Source organism: Nematostella vectensis, chromosome 2 (genome assembly GCF_932526225.1).
Source record: "Nematostella vectensis chromosome 2, jaNemVect1.1, whole genome shotgun sequence".
NCBI classification, from domain to species: Eukaryota; Metazoa; Cnidaria; class Anthozoa; order Actiniaria; family Edwardsiidae; genus Nematostella; species Nematostella vectensis.
In genome coordinates this window covers 20,084,892-20,101,022 of record NC_064035.1, presented here as the reverse complement: position 1 = coordinate 20,101,022, position 16,131 = coordinate 20,084,892, and the positions used below count along the sequence as shown (strand labels likewise).

Below are 16,131 nucleotides of genomic sequence, written 5' to 3'. Positions count from 1 at the left end.
AGTGCAAGTCCGAGCGAGGAGCTCCAAGCTCTGAAGGATCAAATGAACAAGCTTATGGGTATGGAATCAAAGAAAGGTCTCTACATTTCGGATATAAAGAGAGAAATGAAGATTTCTGGGCAAATTGGAGAGCCAGGACAGAAAGATAAGTTAAGTTTTGTCAGTCTCGTGAGACAAATTGACTCTGGACTAAAGAAAGGACACACAGAAGTTGAGGTGGTCGATGCAGTAATAAAGTCCATTTGCCCAGGAATGAGACTTCGCAGCTACTTGGAAGGTATTCCAAGCTTGACTCTGGCCCAATTAAGACACATTTTGCGCTCGCATTATCAGGAAAAAAATGCAACAGAACTGTATCAAGAATTAGCAATTTTGGCTCAAGCTCCCGGGGAAACCCCTCAGAGTTTTGTGATCAGGGCTTTGGATCAAAGGCAGAAAGTTTGTTTTGCGTCACAAGAGTCTGATAGCAAAATGAAATACGATCCCGAATTGGTGCAAGGACTATTTTTAAGAACTGTGGAGACTGGATTAATGGATGATGGTGTAAGGATGAAACTAAGACCATATCTACAGAACACAGATACCACTGATGAAGATTTAATCCAGCATGTAAATATTGTGGCATCTGAGGAGTTAGAGAGGAAATCAAAGTTAACCAAAATAACTAAGAAAGTTAATCAGCTAACAAGTGATAATGTCGAATCACAAGGGAATGGGGGACGTAAGGACAAAGGGAAGACTGCTCCAGCCGCAGTCTCAACAGAAGACCTGATCCTAGCAGAACTCAAGTCAGTGAAGTCGGAGATGGCCACATTGCGGGAGACAGTGGCCCAAGTGCAACAGGAAAGGGATGGCAATATTGATAATCGGGATATACATGTACAGAAGGCCAAGAGAGTTTGCAAGCAGTGTGAGGATAGCAATACGATTGATGCATGTGATCATTGTTTTTATTGCGGTTCATCTGAGCATTGGGCACGGGGATGTCGTAAGCAAAGACCAACACAAAACAAGGATTCGGGAAACCAGCACCGGCTGCCACCGCGGGACAGGCGGTAGCCGGGTCGCAAGTTGCTTCCACAGGAAAGTCCCAAGTATGTGTGTTATGTGGGCATCAACCATCTGGTAGTGATTGTTTAGTTCAATGTGCGGGTTGTAAGTCAGCATTGTACTGCGGTGTGCAATGCCAACGGGCTCATTGGTTGGAACACAAGAAACTTTGCACTGCGATACAAGAGTTACAAGCCAAGAAAAACAGTGAGTACGCAGAGCGAATTCAGTCTAGTGTATTTATGTCTCATCTCACTCCAAAACAACATGCTGTTATTTGTAAACTGGTAGGACCAAAATGCAAAGTTTCCTGCATGCTTAATGATATTAGCACAGAGGCCCTCTGGGATACGGGCGCGCAAATTTCAGTTTTATCTAAATCATGGGTCAATGAGAATGGTTTGAACACTGATTTACAAGATATTGAGACACTCCTGGGTCGGGATAGAAACTTAAATGTATCTGCTGCAAATGGCAGTGAGATCCCATATGAGGGATGGATCCCCATAACATTGAAGCTAGAATCCCATGGGTATACAGGGCCAGATGTAGAAGTACCTTTTTTAGTGACCCCAGGAGAGTTAGAGTGTCCCATCATTGGATATAATGTCATAGAAACAGTGATTAAAGATTTCCCAGGGGATAATAGCAACACCACAGGGAGCCCATTACAGGATATTATGAAAGGTGCATTTCCAGAAGTCAGAGGGGAGGCAGTTGGGGCCTTGATTAACTTTATCCAAACATGTGACAACTCAGAACCCTTGTGCATCTTAAAGTCACCTAAGAAGAGTGTCAGCATACCGGGGGGGCAGACCCTGAGAATTAATTGTCGTGCAAATACCGGCCCAGTCGAGGAGAAATGCCCAGTTATCTTTGAACCAGATGAAGACCAGACATTGCCTACAGGGCTAGAACTCTCCCAGTCTCTATTGTCCATCCCGAAAGGGAAAGCTACGCGAGTTGACATTTACGTCAGTAATGCCACCAAGCATGATATCACCCTCAGGGGGGGCACCATCTTGGGTAGTCTTAACCTTATCAGATCAGTTACCCCAGCAGAAGTGAAACTTAGTGAGATGAACTTGTCTGATTCAAGGGGGGTACACCCAGGTGAAACACAAGAATCCAGGGGGGCGACCATAGATTCATCACAGAGGGTCCCAGGGGTGGTGATTGGAGATCTGAATGAAGAACAAAAAAAGGAAGTCACTCGTCTGTTACAGGAAGAGGAGGAGACCTTTGCCCGTGATAGTCAGGATGTCGGTTGCATCGAAGACCTTGAGTTAAATTTAACCCTAATGGATAAGACTCCTGTTCAGAAAACATATGTCTCAATTAGCCGCCCATTGTATGCAGAAGTCAAAGGCTATATTGAGGACTTGATAAATAAGGGATGGATTGTGAAGTCAAAGTCTTCCTACTCGTCGCCGGCTGTCTGCGTCCGTAAACGGGACGGGTCTCTAAGACTGTGCATTGACTATCGTGAACTGAATCGTAAGAGTGTTCCTGACCGTTTTCCCATCCCAAGGATTCAAGATGCATTAGACACCCTAGGGGGAAATAGTTGGTTTTCAGTACTGGATCAGGGACGCGCATATCATCAGGGTTTCATGGGGAAAGACAGTAGACCATTGACTGCCTTTGTGACCCCTTGGGGACTGTATGAATGGGTTCGCATTCCCATGGGTCTTTCCCAGGCTCCCGCGGCCTTTCAAAGATATATGCAAGATTGTTTAGAAGATTTAAGAGACACCACATGTATCCCATATTTGGACGATATCATTGTCTTTAGTCAAAGTTTTGAAGAACATGTTAGTGATCTGAGGAAAGTTTTGCAAAGACTGCGGGAACACGGGATAAAATTGAAACCCAGCAAGTGTAAAATCTTTCAAAGGGAAGTTACATTCCTTGGACATGTGTCAGAAGAAAGTTATCGGATGGATCAGGAGAGTATTAAGGCAGTTACGGATTTAAAGGATACGCCACCTAAGACAGTCGGAGAAGTTCGCAGACTTATGGGACTTCTAAGTTATTTCAGGAGATATGTACATAACTTTGCGACGTTAGCAGCACCCATTTATGATCTTTTGACGGAACCCAAGGGAGGTACAAGTACCAAATCGAAAAGTAGGTCGAGTAAGTCCTTATCACGCCAACCAGTCTCTTGGTCTGAGGAACATCAGCGAATACTGGAGACACTTATAGATACTATCACATCACCACCCGTTATGGCTTATCCGGACTACCAACAACCCTTTATTCTTCACACTGACGCATCGGAGCGGGGACTTGGGGCTGTATTATACCAACGCCAGAAAGGAACCTTGAGAGTCATTGGTTACGGGTCACGATCGTTAACTCAAGCCGAGCGCAATTACCATCTGCATTCGGGGAAACTCGAATTCTTAGCGCTAAAATGGGCAATTACGGAGAAATTTAGAGACTATTTGTACTATGCCCCTAAATTTACTGTCTACACGGATAATAACCCGTTAACATACATTCTGACCACTGCCAAATTGAATGCGACCGGACAGCGTTGGGTATCAGAATTGGCTGACTATAACTTTGTCATCAAATACAGACCTGGAAAGGCAAATGGGGATGCAGACGGTCTCTCGCGGATTTCACAAGGCATGGAGAAGTATATGGAAGAATGTCAGAAGACCATATGCCAAGAAGACATAGGAGCCACTGTGAATTCTGTAAAGTTCCAGGCAGGTGAAGATGGCATTCCGACTATCTCTTTGTCAGCATGCCTTGAAGATTCTCCCGACGATAATGTCACCTTAGGCACGCAAGCATGGTCGACAGAGGACATTGTGAGACTTCAGCGTGAGGATACAACAATTGGAAAGGTGATTGGTTTCATACTTAATGAGTCATTACCCAGCTTAAAGGAGCGAAAGAAGGAAACTCCTGAAACAAAGGCCATGTTACGTCACTGGAAGAAGTTGGAACTAGGTAAGGATGATATCCTTCGCCGGAGAATTGGACCACGTCTCCAATTGGTCCTTCCACGGAAACTTCATCATCTCGTTTATAAGGAATTACATGAGGAAATGGGGCATCTCGGTGCAGAGAGGGTATTGCAACTTGCGAGGGATAGGTTCTTTTGGCCCCGTATGCAACAGGACATTGAACACTATGTTACCTCTGTTTGTCGATGTATCAAGCAAAAACGACCGAAACATGCTCAACGGGCACCAATGCAGAGTATTCAAACAACAGCTCCCTTTGAACTCATTTCTTTGGACTTTTTACATCTAGAAAAAAGCAGTGGTGGGTATGAATACATCCTCGTAGTGATTGATCATTTTACTCGATTTGCCCAAGCATACGCAACACGGAATAAATCGGCCCCTACAGTGGCAGAGAAGCTGTATAATGATTACATCATGAGGTTTGGGTTTCCCCTTCGAATACATCACGATCAGGGGAAGGAGTTCGAGAACGATCTACATAAACATCTGGAAAAGCTTAGTGGGGTAGCTCACTCAAGAACCACACCATATCATCCACAATCCAATGGACAAGTCGAGCGTTTTAATCAGACCCTTCTTGCAATGTTACGCACACTACCAGAGAACCAGAAATCCAAGTGGAAAGATAGTCTTAACAAAGTTGTACACGCATACAACTGCACTCGAAATGACTCAACAGGATTTTCTCCTTTCTATCTACTTTATGGTCGCTCACCTCGACTTCCCATTGACTTAATGCTTGGTACCAGTTTGCAAGGCACTCCGCAACAGTATCCGAAATATGTGACAAAGTGGCGAGAAACCATGGAAGAAGCTTACAGGATCGCACGTTCTAAGTCGACAGCTCAAGCCGCGCGGGGTAAGAGGTACTACGAGAAGAAAGTGAGATGCTCATCACTTAAGCCGGGTGATCGGGTATTGGTACGAAACCTGTCAGAACGAGGCGGTCCAGGGAAACTATGCTCATACTTTGAGGATCAGGTGTTTGTGGTTGTGAATCAGAAGGGAGAATCGAGCCCAGTGTATGAGGTCAGACCTGAGAATGGCAAGGGCAGGAACCGGACTCTGCATTATAACCTCTTACTGCCATGTGATTATCTCATGAGTGACGTGATTACTCAGCCAAAAAGGAAAACCAAAACACGGAAACCTGCAACAAGGAACGCAGCAGAGTTGAAAGAGGAGTCGAGTAGTGAAGAGGAACCAGACTTTGTTTACGGTAGACAGGTTGGATATGCGCCCGACGAGAAAGAAGAAGCATCAAGCGAATCGGATGTAGTCCTGGGTCAGCAGGAGGAAGTATCAGGCGAGTCTGATGTAGCACCGGATCGGCAAGAGGAAATAGCATCAGGCGAGTCAGATGTATCTCTGGATCAGCAAGAGGAAGCTTCAGACGAGCTGAATGGAGCACCCGATCAGCAGGAAGGAACGGCAGGTGAGCTGGATGAAGCAATAGAGGAGCAGGCAGAGAGGGCATCACAGCAGCAGCAAGGGGAACAAGGTGATAGGGACAGCCAGGAGAACTATGCTAATGGCAGCATCATTGGACGACCCGAGCGGAATAGGCATCCACCTTTGCGGGTTACTTATGATGTTATTGGTCAGCCATCCTATTATTGGGGACCGGTCGCTAACCATGGTATAACTATAAATGAGTCAGCATGGAGTGCTTACGGTGCACCTCCTACACAAGAGTTACCATGTGCCACATGCGGGTTCAAGGCACCCTTCGGTTTACAGGTACCCTACGGTTATTCGGTACCCTGCAGTCTACAGACTCCCTACGGTTATCCGGTACCCTACGGTTTACAGGTACCCTACAGATGTCCTTCCTTCTCACCATGGACACCAGCAATGTAATTACAAGTACACTAGTACACTTACTTGACTTATATTTGTTTGTTTGTTACAAGAAAAAGAAAAGAAAAAAAACGGTCTAGTTAGAGACACTAGTTGAATAATACTAGTATAGCCTAGCAAATAGTGTAGGTAACAAGGTGTAAGACCTTGAGCAGCATTGGGTATTTACGTGGCAATGACATTGTGCAAGAGAACTGTAGAGTAAAGAATAAGCAAGATACAGCTGTATGAAGAAACAAGTGGAAGCCATGGTTGGACTTGATCACCCTACACCATGCCTTCATGGAACTGAACATTGAAATAGTAGAGTAGTCAGATTTTTTTTTTCCTCAGTTGCATTGTAGTATTGAAACATACTAGTAACTTAAATGTCGAGGACGACATCTTTTCAGGGGGGAAGTGTGTTACCCTTGGAATTAAGCACTTGCCCACCCCCCCATAGAAAAATATTGTATTACCCATAATGCAGTGTGGGTAGAAGAAGAAGAAAACGTGTTGACCGCCATGTTTGTTCCTGTGTGGTTTATTTTCGGTTTATTTTTAATGTTACTCGAGTTTTCACAAATTATAAGGTAACAAAAACAGTTAAGGCGATTGACATTGGTTGTTGATAATTGCGTGCAGTTTTTGTAGTCACAGATTAATTTAGGATCAGGCATTGTGGAAGGGTCTTCTTTTACAAATGAGTAGCCAAGGGGCATTGCTTTTGAAGTAATGGTGGTGTCAAAGGTAGGAAGAAAAAATTTCATGTCTCCTTTAGGCTGCCCTCTTGCATTTGTTTCTTGTGGAACCTTAAATGTAAAAAAATAGACACAATTGTTAGTCATGAAAAAGAAAATAAGTTGAGGCTATGATCAAGTGCTCGACTAATCATTATTATTACTTCCCTGCATAAAAAAACATTGTTCAGGCACTGCACTGCACCAAGGTAATAAAAAACTACTTATGGATGGATGGATGTCTACTATACCTGCTTTGCTTTTACCAGATTTTGACCAACTTGCTTGATGATTTTCAGTAATGCATCAGCAGCTGTACCAGTCACCAAACTTAGGTCATTTTCAGAATAACCTCTACTGTATGGTGTTGTAAAATAGTTATGAAAGAGCTGTTCTGTCTTTGATGCAGCAAATGACAGGGCTTTGTCCCTAATTTGACTAGCACTGTCATAATTTGAAATGAAGCTGCGTAGCACACTATGCCAGATTTCAACTTTTCTGTTATTAGAGCCATCCATTTCTTTTTAAGTTCATGGTACTGTGAAAAATGTTGTTTGTGAAAAGAAAAGTCACTAAGCATCAAGAGTGTTGATCTGTCATAATGATGCCTTTTTCCAGATTATAAACAGTAGAGATAACTTTAACATCATTGTTATATATGATTCCATGTCTCCAGACCTGAATGTAACAGGATAGTGGAAGAATGATATGGGAACCACCTCATCTAAAAGAAACAGAATGGAAGCATACTCTATGTACTTGCAGAGCTTGAATTTTAGGAGAACTTTATCACGTAATTTGCCCCATGCCAGAAAAACAGCAGTTATTACCAGGCTGACGCGAAAAGGCTTTGGCTTGTTGGGTAAGTCAGATCCAAATGTCTCTTTGTAAACTTTCTTAAATAAGAAGTCATAAATTGTTACAACATCTTCTTGTAGATTCAGGAAAACATGAAATGGGCCCTGCTCTGGGATGACTGATAGGAAACTGGCATCTGCATTGACTTCTTGAGCAATGAGTTTCTTTTGATAAAACCAAGTTGGCCAGTCCCCGGGTGCTGGTACTACAAATTTTTTCAAGTAATGTTCCAGTTGTGGACAGCACAGGAATATGTGATCAATGGCTGATTTATAGTCCTCCATACTTTTCAAAGATTGCTCAAACTCATCTATTAAATTAGTAGACTCAAGGGTACAGAGCTCATCGTGCGACAACCCAGAATAGACCCTACAAAAAAAGAAAAAAAATGATAATTTGGCAAATTTAATGTTCCATATTTGCTTTTTTTTATTTTACTCTACTCCTTTTTTTGTAATAGCAGTCACTAAACAAAAGTAAAATTGATATTAATCATTATGTATATGGCTTTCACAAACTAATGTAAGAGGTACATATTTATTGGGTGGGAGGTCCATATAGGGGAATAAAGTATTGTGCCTGGAAAAATATTTAGGAAGTGTCAATATTAAAACATTTTTTAAGAAGAGAAAACAGTATTTTTCTTGTATGGATTGCTGACCTGTAAATAACTACATTAAAATCCATAGAATACCTCAATTCCTTTAGTTGTTGTTGGATGTATTTTGATGAAATGCATTGGTGATTTGTTTCCAAGTACATTCTTGATAACACTGGTCTTCGAAACAACTCTTTTATGTAGTCTAGAACAATTCCTCCTCTGCAAATTTTATTTTCATTCCCTATCTTCACAATCACTCGGCTGTGTCTTGTATCTCTTGTAGGGATAGGAACAGCAGGAATTGAAGGATGGATGTCCAGTAGGCCACTAGCCATGTGCGTAGCTAATGATAGCTTCAGATTTGTTGGTAGTCTAACAGTCAAAATATTATGGAAGTCATCCAACAGTTGTACAATTAGGAATCCTTTCTGAAAATTTTAAAGAAAGTTAAGCATCAGTTATCCCACTGGCTTGTTTAAATTGAAATGGTTCTTGCTTATTCTCAAGTATTGTTTTTATTATTCTCTTATTCACTATTTACTAAAATAAAAATTTGTAACACACTAATCTCACCTCTGTTGCCAGGATAACCTTTCTCATCAGTATGTCTGGATATTTTGTTATTAGTGTTTTCTTGTGAGAATCAATATTTCTAGGACTTGTACTGAAATGAAGTATCCTTCCTGAATTTATTGCTGTCCTAGAAGCACCATGATGTTGTAGGAATAGCCCTTCATCCTTTTGTAGGGTGGAAGTTTTCTGAGACCTGGTAAAATAAATTTGTGTCATTTAAAAAACAACAAAACACTAGTGTTCTGGTGCAGCTTGTATACATTGAATTATAGTATAAAGCATGATATTGAACATACCTAGGCCCAATTATGAAATTGGAGCAGATAGAAAGGGGGAGCTTATTACAAAATTTAGCCTCTAGAGGGTTTTTAGAAAGGAAAGTAATTGGAGGTTAGGGAGGTGGGTCTTAATGGAGCATTTAGGTTACCTGAAATATGCCAGTGTGTGAAGGAGAACAACAGTTCTTTGCTCCTGTACAGCTTGATGTTATTCTGAGAGTCTGGAGTCCTCCCTTGTTTTTTAACTTAAAAGCATTTCAAACAGACCTGGAGAGTGTTTTTGTGTGAATGCTTTCATTGCTGCTGGCTCATATAATGGAGCTTCACTACTGAGGGCATGATGGTATAGAGCCATCTGAAATTGTTGCACTAGTTGGCCCAGTGAATTACCTGTTGATAGCAATTATTGAATAAATTATTCACAGTTTTAGTTGGGCTTGATCCATCACTGGGGTTGAACACTGATCAGCCACATCATTGCTGATCGATAAAGCTATTATAAATATTAGAGCATGCAGATATATTTGATCATACAGCTGTACCTTCATCCAATTCGTCAATTTTTTTGATTGTTGTCTTTATTTGGTCCCATACTTGACTATCCATTAACACGTTGCCATTTGGGGCAATTTTGATGGTACCTAGGGGAGTTTGCAGCTCTTTCCATGTTTCCAGGAGATGAATATCACATATGTCTGCTAGAGCTTTAAGTCTTGAAAACAGCCTTCAAAATTGTTCCTTTGTTTGATCCAGTTGGGATATGGTAGGTGCTGACATAGATATATCTTGCAAAATTTCATGGAGGTGTAGAATAGGGGATCCCGTAAACTGAAATATCTGAAATTTACAAAACAGTCAAAATGGAAAACAAAATAAGAATAAACAAACTATCTAAAATAAATAACAATGATTAGCAAAATGTATCATCTTTTGGGGTGCAGGTTTTCTGTTGTGGGTGGGTCAAATGGGGAGGGGTCATACCTGTTTTCTAAATTATTGTTAAGGGGGAGTCAAAGGTTTCTATTAGATATTAGGGGGGGGGGGCAAAGATATTTCTGAAAAATTACCTTAAACATCCCAGCCCACCCTAGCTCCTCAATAATAAAATGTTTCTTGTCTTATTCTATTCCACATATTCTAAATTAAGGAATTCCTTTCATTCTCTCATAGAAAATTAATAATTTTATATGAATTGGCTTGGTGGAAAAAAAAAACTTGCCAAAAAGCTTATTTGTCAGAATTTTTACAAATTGTAAAAAAAAAATATTTCTTTTTCAACAAATGCAAAAATATTGTTTGCACTACTACTTCTCAATAATTGATAAAGTATTTTTCCCCACAAAAAACAAAAAGAAAGGCGAACTGAATTTTATAGATAATTTATGTGTTTCTTCAGAATGTACAAATAAACAAACCTTTTGTAGTTGTTGTTCTGTGCCGATGGCGGATGTACTACTATTTGCTTTTTCCTAATAAAAAGAACGAAAGAATGTTCAAGCCTTTTCTATGTACTCGTTTTTATATTTTGTTAAACAGATTGAAAATACAGGAAGAAATACATAGCAATTTACAGCGAAGAGGCACTGCAGAGGAGTGGTTGTTTTCCCGAATAAAAATATACACTTACCTCGACTGGTTTTCTACTTGTTTGAGGACGGCTTTCAAATTTCTTATAGGCGAGCAACTTGCACCGGTAACACCACCGAGTACCAGGCTGGTATCCTGCCACTGTTAGCCCAATCTCGTCAAATACCGGATAAAAACGACTTGGAATAGGTTGCTTGTTCAGACGTGAGGGCAGTTGTTTATCGTGCATGGGACATGAGCAGCGCAAGTTGCTTCTTCGTAACGTATCCCAATGTCGCCGGCAAACATGCGAACCTACCGGCAACTTAGCGACACGACTAAGCTCCTCGGAAAGCTGGTAAAGTCGACCAATGCATCCTTTCCCGTTTCTAGTTTTGCAACTTATCATACAGTGTTGTGCAGGGGCGGGCCCGGCAATTCCCCCGCCGGAAATAAGAGGCTGCGCGTGCGCACTACGTTCTGCAGCGGTGTCAGCGGTGTTCAGAACGAACTGACACTCTTGGTAATGACTTATTTTAGCTGTTTCATTGTCAAATTTAGTTTCAGATTTTATACTTAAACTTTTTGTTTGTTGGCGATGAAAAATAGAAACACTGCAGCTTTTGTTGCTTTGTTTTTAACTGTAATTGTTTTTCGGAATGTTCAGTTTGTCCTCAATAGCTAGTTGATAATCTTATCCGGGTGTTGTTTTAGCAATGAAGTGTTAGTATTTGAAGCCTTTTAAATGGCAGTCCAGCTTCTTTCAAAGGGAACAACCTTTGGTCTGAAAAAAATAAAACTATTTGATATTTTTTACTCAAAAAGTTTGGATAAGTCTTCTGAAGGGTACACAAATAGTCCAAGTTCTTGATCTGGAAATTTGAACCATTTTGCTTTTGATATAAACCAATGTTTGAGCTTATGATTGTTCTCAAGTCTGGCACATAGCTAGGGGTGAGGGTAGGGGGCGGATGCTTCCCACTCAACCAACACCTGGGTATGCAAGGGTGATCAATGCATGATGCACTACATGAGGCTAGCATCAACTAATCACTGAATTTGTATTTTATTTTCATTGTTGCCACTAAATTTACCCTTAGAAACCACAGTATATCTCAAGTTGCCCTTGTCTTTGCCCTTAGCTTTAACAGATCAGGTGATTGTATAAAGGCTTTTATCAGACCATTTTGTGTTGGCTACCTCACGGTTTATCTCTGAGCACAGGAAACCCGGTAAGAACGCCTGGGACTAGGCTGAGGTTTAAGGACAGTTGACACTGTGTTCGACTAAAAACAGTTGATTTTCTTTGGATTTTATTTTTTGCTTCAAATTAAATTATTGACGGTTTCAAGAACGTAGTTTTTGAGCATATATGATTTTGCTGATCTATTAAAAAACGCGACGTTTTTTTGGTAGCTAGAAATCAAGTTGATCATTTTTAAGAACACGAATGCAAAATGCATTGAAATAACATTGAATATTATATTGAGACAACATCGAACAACACGAATGCAAAATTTAACCATCTCATGCCATTACAGATTGCGAACATTCTGGATATCCACTCAAACATCCACGCAAGCTCGTCCCCAGGGTCTTCTTGGTAATTTTCAGCTGGACACCATATTGAAAAAATACCCAGGAGACCGTGGGGACGAGGTTGACATCCACGAAGAGACGGCCAGTCAACACGCCTTTCCCACAGAGACAGACCCGGATGTAAACAACTTTGGAATCAATTTGGTTTCAGAAAACACAGCATTTAGAGAGATATGGTAATTAATTTATTAAACTTTATTTTCTCACATAGGCAAAGCAAACAAGACTAAATAGAGTTTTGACCGCAAAGCACTGTTAGAAAATTTGGATACCGCTGATACTAGGTACAGCGGTGTTTCACTTGGAGGACTGTAAAAAACTTAAAATAGATGGGGGGTTGGAATCTGTTTCCTGTCTGCCCCTGCGTCTTGGCACGAATACCCGATTCAGACTGAAAAAGCATGGTTCCATCACAATCGTACATATATCATGCTCGAAGATCCAGCGTACTTTGCGGGCATTCAAAGTCCCGCAAAGTACGCGGGGATGACCTTTGGGAGCGCCCGCAATGTACGCTGGATCTTCGAGCATGTACATATATTCACGAGTCAACTATTACAAGTTTGTTTTGTTTACATTTATAGTTTTCAATAAACCATGCAATAAACCAAACAAATAAAATCCTTATTGTCACGATAGCTTTCAGCCTTGTATTAATCTCCCGTAAGCGACAACAACTATTGTTCGAGTATTTGGTGTCCAGTGAAGCTTTTCGCCATTGAGTATTGTTAATGACCAGACAGATAGTCAAATTCTGTAAGAATGACGACATACAGCCAGCAACAAGTTCAAGGTAGGTCAATGCTATTAAATCCCTGGTATCTAGGGATCCCGGTTCAACGTTTCGGTACGCGGTCTCACCTCTCTGGGATCCACGCTTCAGGATCCGAGGTCCGATTTTTTTTATCCACTTACATGAGACATACTTCCAATCAGTTCATAAACAACTTCCATAGTATTCGCTATTCTATTTGGTAGTGATTAAAGAACATCGTCTTCCTTACCCAGGTGTTTTTTTTTTCTATGGTTCCGTCCCAAGCGCTTCTTGATTTAAACACTAATAACCCGTAAATTGCATTCCTCTCGGCACATCTGCAAGCGCCAATGAGCTTTTGGCAGCCAGTGAGCGAGCACAATTATTCCATTAGCACCCTCTTCACCCGTCCCCATCTTTGCAGAGTACCGATTAGTGATTCTCACAGCCATAAAAGAGTGGGGATTGCTCTAGAAGACTCCATGATATCAGACAGGGTCTTTAACAAAGATAAGTCATCCTTCTTAGGTAAGATTTTTTTTCGATTTTCTTCTCTAGAATGTTGTTATAGCGTGGTTTGTCATACCGTGTTGTTATACGTTAGATGTATCATCTCAATTAACACAGATTGTTTAGATTTTTTCATTTCTTTTTCTTCTGCTGTTTTGCCTCTCGTTTTGGTTAACGAACTAGAAATGCTATTGTGGAGATATTCCCGCTCCCCAGGGTGGATGTAAAATTCGCTTGGAAACATCGTGATGGAGATGAGCCAACAATAGTGATAAATCGTTGATAATTTTTCCAGTGTTTTAGTTTACATCACGTCTCGGTGAGTTGTGTTATTTTGTTTTTAAACTCGTTAAGTTTATATTTTTATTCATGTAAATGTAAAACTACGTTGGCCGCAACTTTGTGACTCCTCATATCTCATTTCTTGTGACAATAGGGGGTCTTTCTCTACTGGATCTCCATTTTTACTTTCCCAGTTAAAAAAATAATAATTAGACAATTACTATTCCATTGAAAGGCTTATTTCACGGCCGTTGTAAAGTTTGTCAAGACCATATTTTCTTGTGTTCCTTAAAAGTCAAAGTATCTGTGTTTCTTGAGTTTTTGGGAAAAGTTCCTAAGCTGTGACTGGCTTGCGTGTGATGGAAGGTTGATGAATCTAAACAAATTCTCTTTGACGAAACATTCCCCCGCACAGTTGGTATTCCGGAAGAAAAAAATATGAACAAAACACGAAAAAGAAAACACGGATAGTTTTGTTTTAACGCAAACTTGCTTTATTATAGTTAATATTTTTACGGAAGCCAAGTACACATTCCTGACGATATTTTGAACAGCGATGTTACACCTAAATTGATTTCCAGTTGAATCCCGTCTGCGATCTGCTGTTGAAATTTGCATCTTTCGTCTATTAAAGGCCTCGTCCTATATTTATAGGTGAGTTTTAATGACTAAAAGCTAACGTCAAAGTTGTATGCGAGATGAGAATTTGCCATTTAATTTATTTGACTTTAACCATAATGGAAGGTGCCATTGGTAACAGGGCTAGGCTTGCTGAACACATTTTTCTAAAAGACAAGAATTCATTGTAAAGCGAATATTTTTATTTTCTGTTTAATTGTTGTAAATGCGTGAATGGCTATACACCGAAATATAATGTATTATAACACCTCAATTCTTTACAGTCCTAGCTACGAAGAAATCTCTATATTTATTCAAAATTTAAAATATGTAATTGCGAAAATGAACAAACTGATAAAAAATCCCTATTGATGTTTGCTCTTGTTTACCAAATAAAAACTCTATGATCCTTTTCTTGCGAAAACCCGACTTTCATAACAATTACCCAACGTACTTATCTGAAAAGTAATAACTCGGCCACCTTTCATTTTGGAAATTGATCTTATGCTATTTCCAAGTAAAATTTAATTTTGTCTTTTGAGCCATTCAAAATCCTTTTAAATGGACTGGGAGATGTTGAACAATCGGTTCGGTGGTTCTTTTAACAAAACTTGTCAAGTCATCACCAGTTAAATGAAAAAAGTGTGAATGTGTGACTCGCTCCTTAAAGAGTAATATAGAGGCCAAGCGACAAGTTGTGATTATGAGTTAAGTGTTACTGCCGCGCTCTAGCAGGCACCACCATTTCAGCAATTCCAATGTGCTTTTTGCAATACTTTTTCTGGACCTTAAACTAGCAAGGAAAGGAAACTAAGGTAGGTTATGGAGGTATTGATTTCTAATTCATCAAAATATGCAAGTCATCTTTCAACTTCTTTCATCTTTTTTCTGTAACATGTTTTTGCTATGTATGTTTTTTTTAATAAAAATGTATATTTTTTAATTATAAGTGAGGTCTTAAGCTTTTTTTATTTATTCCCTAGCTGGCTTTAAGGTTAAGCTTGATTGTTAACTGTCTTTCTCATCGCCTTTCCGGTACCTTAATTAAAATATCAGTTGGATCTTAGCGTTCCCGTATAGCATTTACATGCTGGGTTCTCTCTGACTTTTTGAGTTTGTATTTTTTATTATTCATATCTTGATTACAGCACCGCGGACCCGGCTCGTATAGGAAGGGGCTTAAAATCGTGGACGGGTATTCTGCAAACGCTCACCCCTTCCATAAATAAACTTTCCGCCCTTAAGCGCCCCGAGCGCTTATTCGAATCATTACAGTAGCTTCTCTTTGACATCCCCATAATTCCTCGATCATAATAATAATGGTAATTTGAATCACAAGGTTTATTTTTTTTTTATTAGCTTCGCCACAATTGGCAGGATAGCCGCAACAGCATGGCCATTTACAGATAATAGAAGATGTAAAAAGACTATTTACAACAAGTTATAGGAGATGTAAAAATTCATCGACAACATTATTCAACAAGTGGATGAGTCCTTTTTGCAAGAGGAGGCTTAGACTAACACTGGCAAATAAAAATAACAATGTTTTTTTTACTTATGTAATCTTATTTTAAAGATTAAAGACAATACACCAAAAATGGTATTAGACCAAATTTTCGTCTTTAATAAGACTTCTGAAGAAGTCGGAGCGGAGCGGTCATTAATTACTAAAGGGGGGGGGTACGTTTTTTTAGGCGCCGATTTAGGGGGGGTTCTTTTTGTGGGCTGTCATCAGAGGAGATGTCTCATTTTTTTGTCTGGTTTGAGACACAGTTATTTGTTGTTTATCTATGTGCCACTCTTAAATTAGCGAAAAGGAAGTTGGGGCTTGGATTTGAGGGGGTAGGGGGTGTTGGGCCCAGGGTTTGGCAGAGTC

At 40.2% G+C, this 16,131-nt stretch overlaps 1 protein-coding gene and 1 long non-coding RNA gene across 2 annotated transcripts; one reads left to right on the top strand and one right to left on the bottom strand.

Annotated features, from left to right (window-relative positions):
• Window positions 1–6,233: 6,233 nt before the first annotated feature.
• On the bottom strand, window positions 6,234–10,951 carry LOC125560999. The gene is made up of 8 exons (XM_048723749.1): window positions 10,554–10,951; window positions 10,342–10,395; window positions 9,469–9,763; window positions 9,076–9,316; window positions 8,649–8,841; window positions 8,169–8,503; window positions 6,868–7,843; window positions 6,234–6,688 (listed from the first exon to the last, which is right to left on the bottom strand). The coding sequence occupies exons 5-7, from the start codon at window positions 8,673–8,675 to the stop codon at window positions 7,213–7,215; spliced, it is 993 nt and encodes a 330-aa protein (XP_048579706.1). The 5' UTR covers window positions 8,676–8,841; window positions 9,076–9,316; window positions 9,469–9,763; window positions 10,342–10,395; window positions 10,554–10,951; the 3' UTR covers window positions 6,234–6,688; window positions 6,868–7,212.
• A 2,438-nt stretch (window positions 10,952–13,389) lies between these two features.
• On the top strand, window positions 13,390–15,809 carry LOC125561009. Its single transcript, XR_007307007.1, has 2 exons — window positions 13,390–14,291; window positions 15,615–15,809. It is a non-coding gene; the product is annotated as an uncharacterized LOC125561009 (long non-coding RNA).
• The last annotated feature ends 322 nt before the right edge of the window (window positions 15,810–16,131 follow it).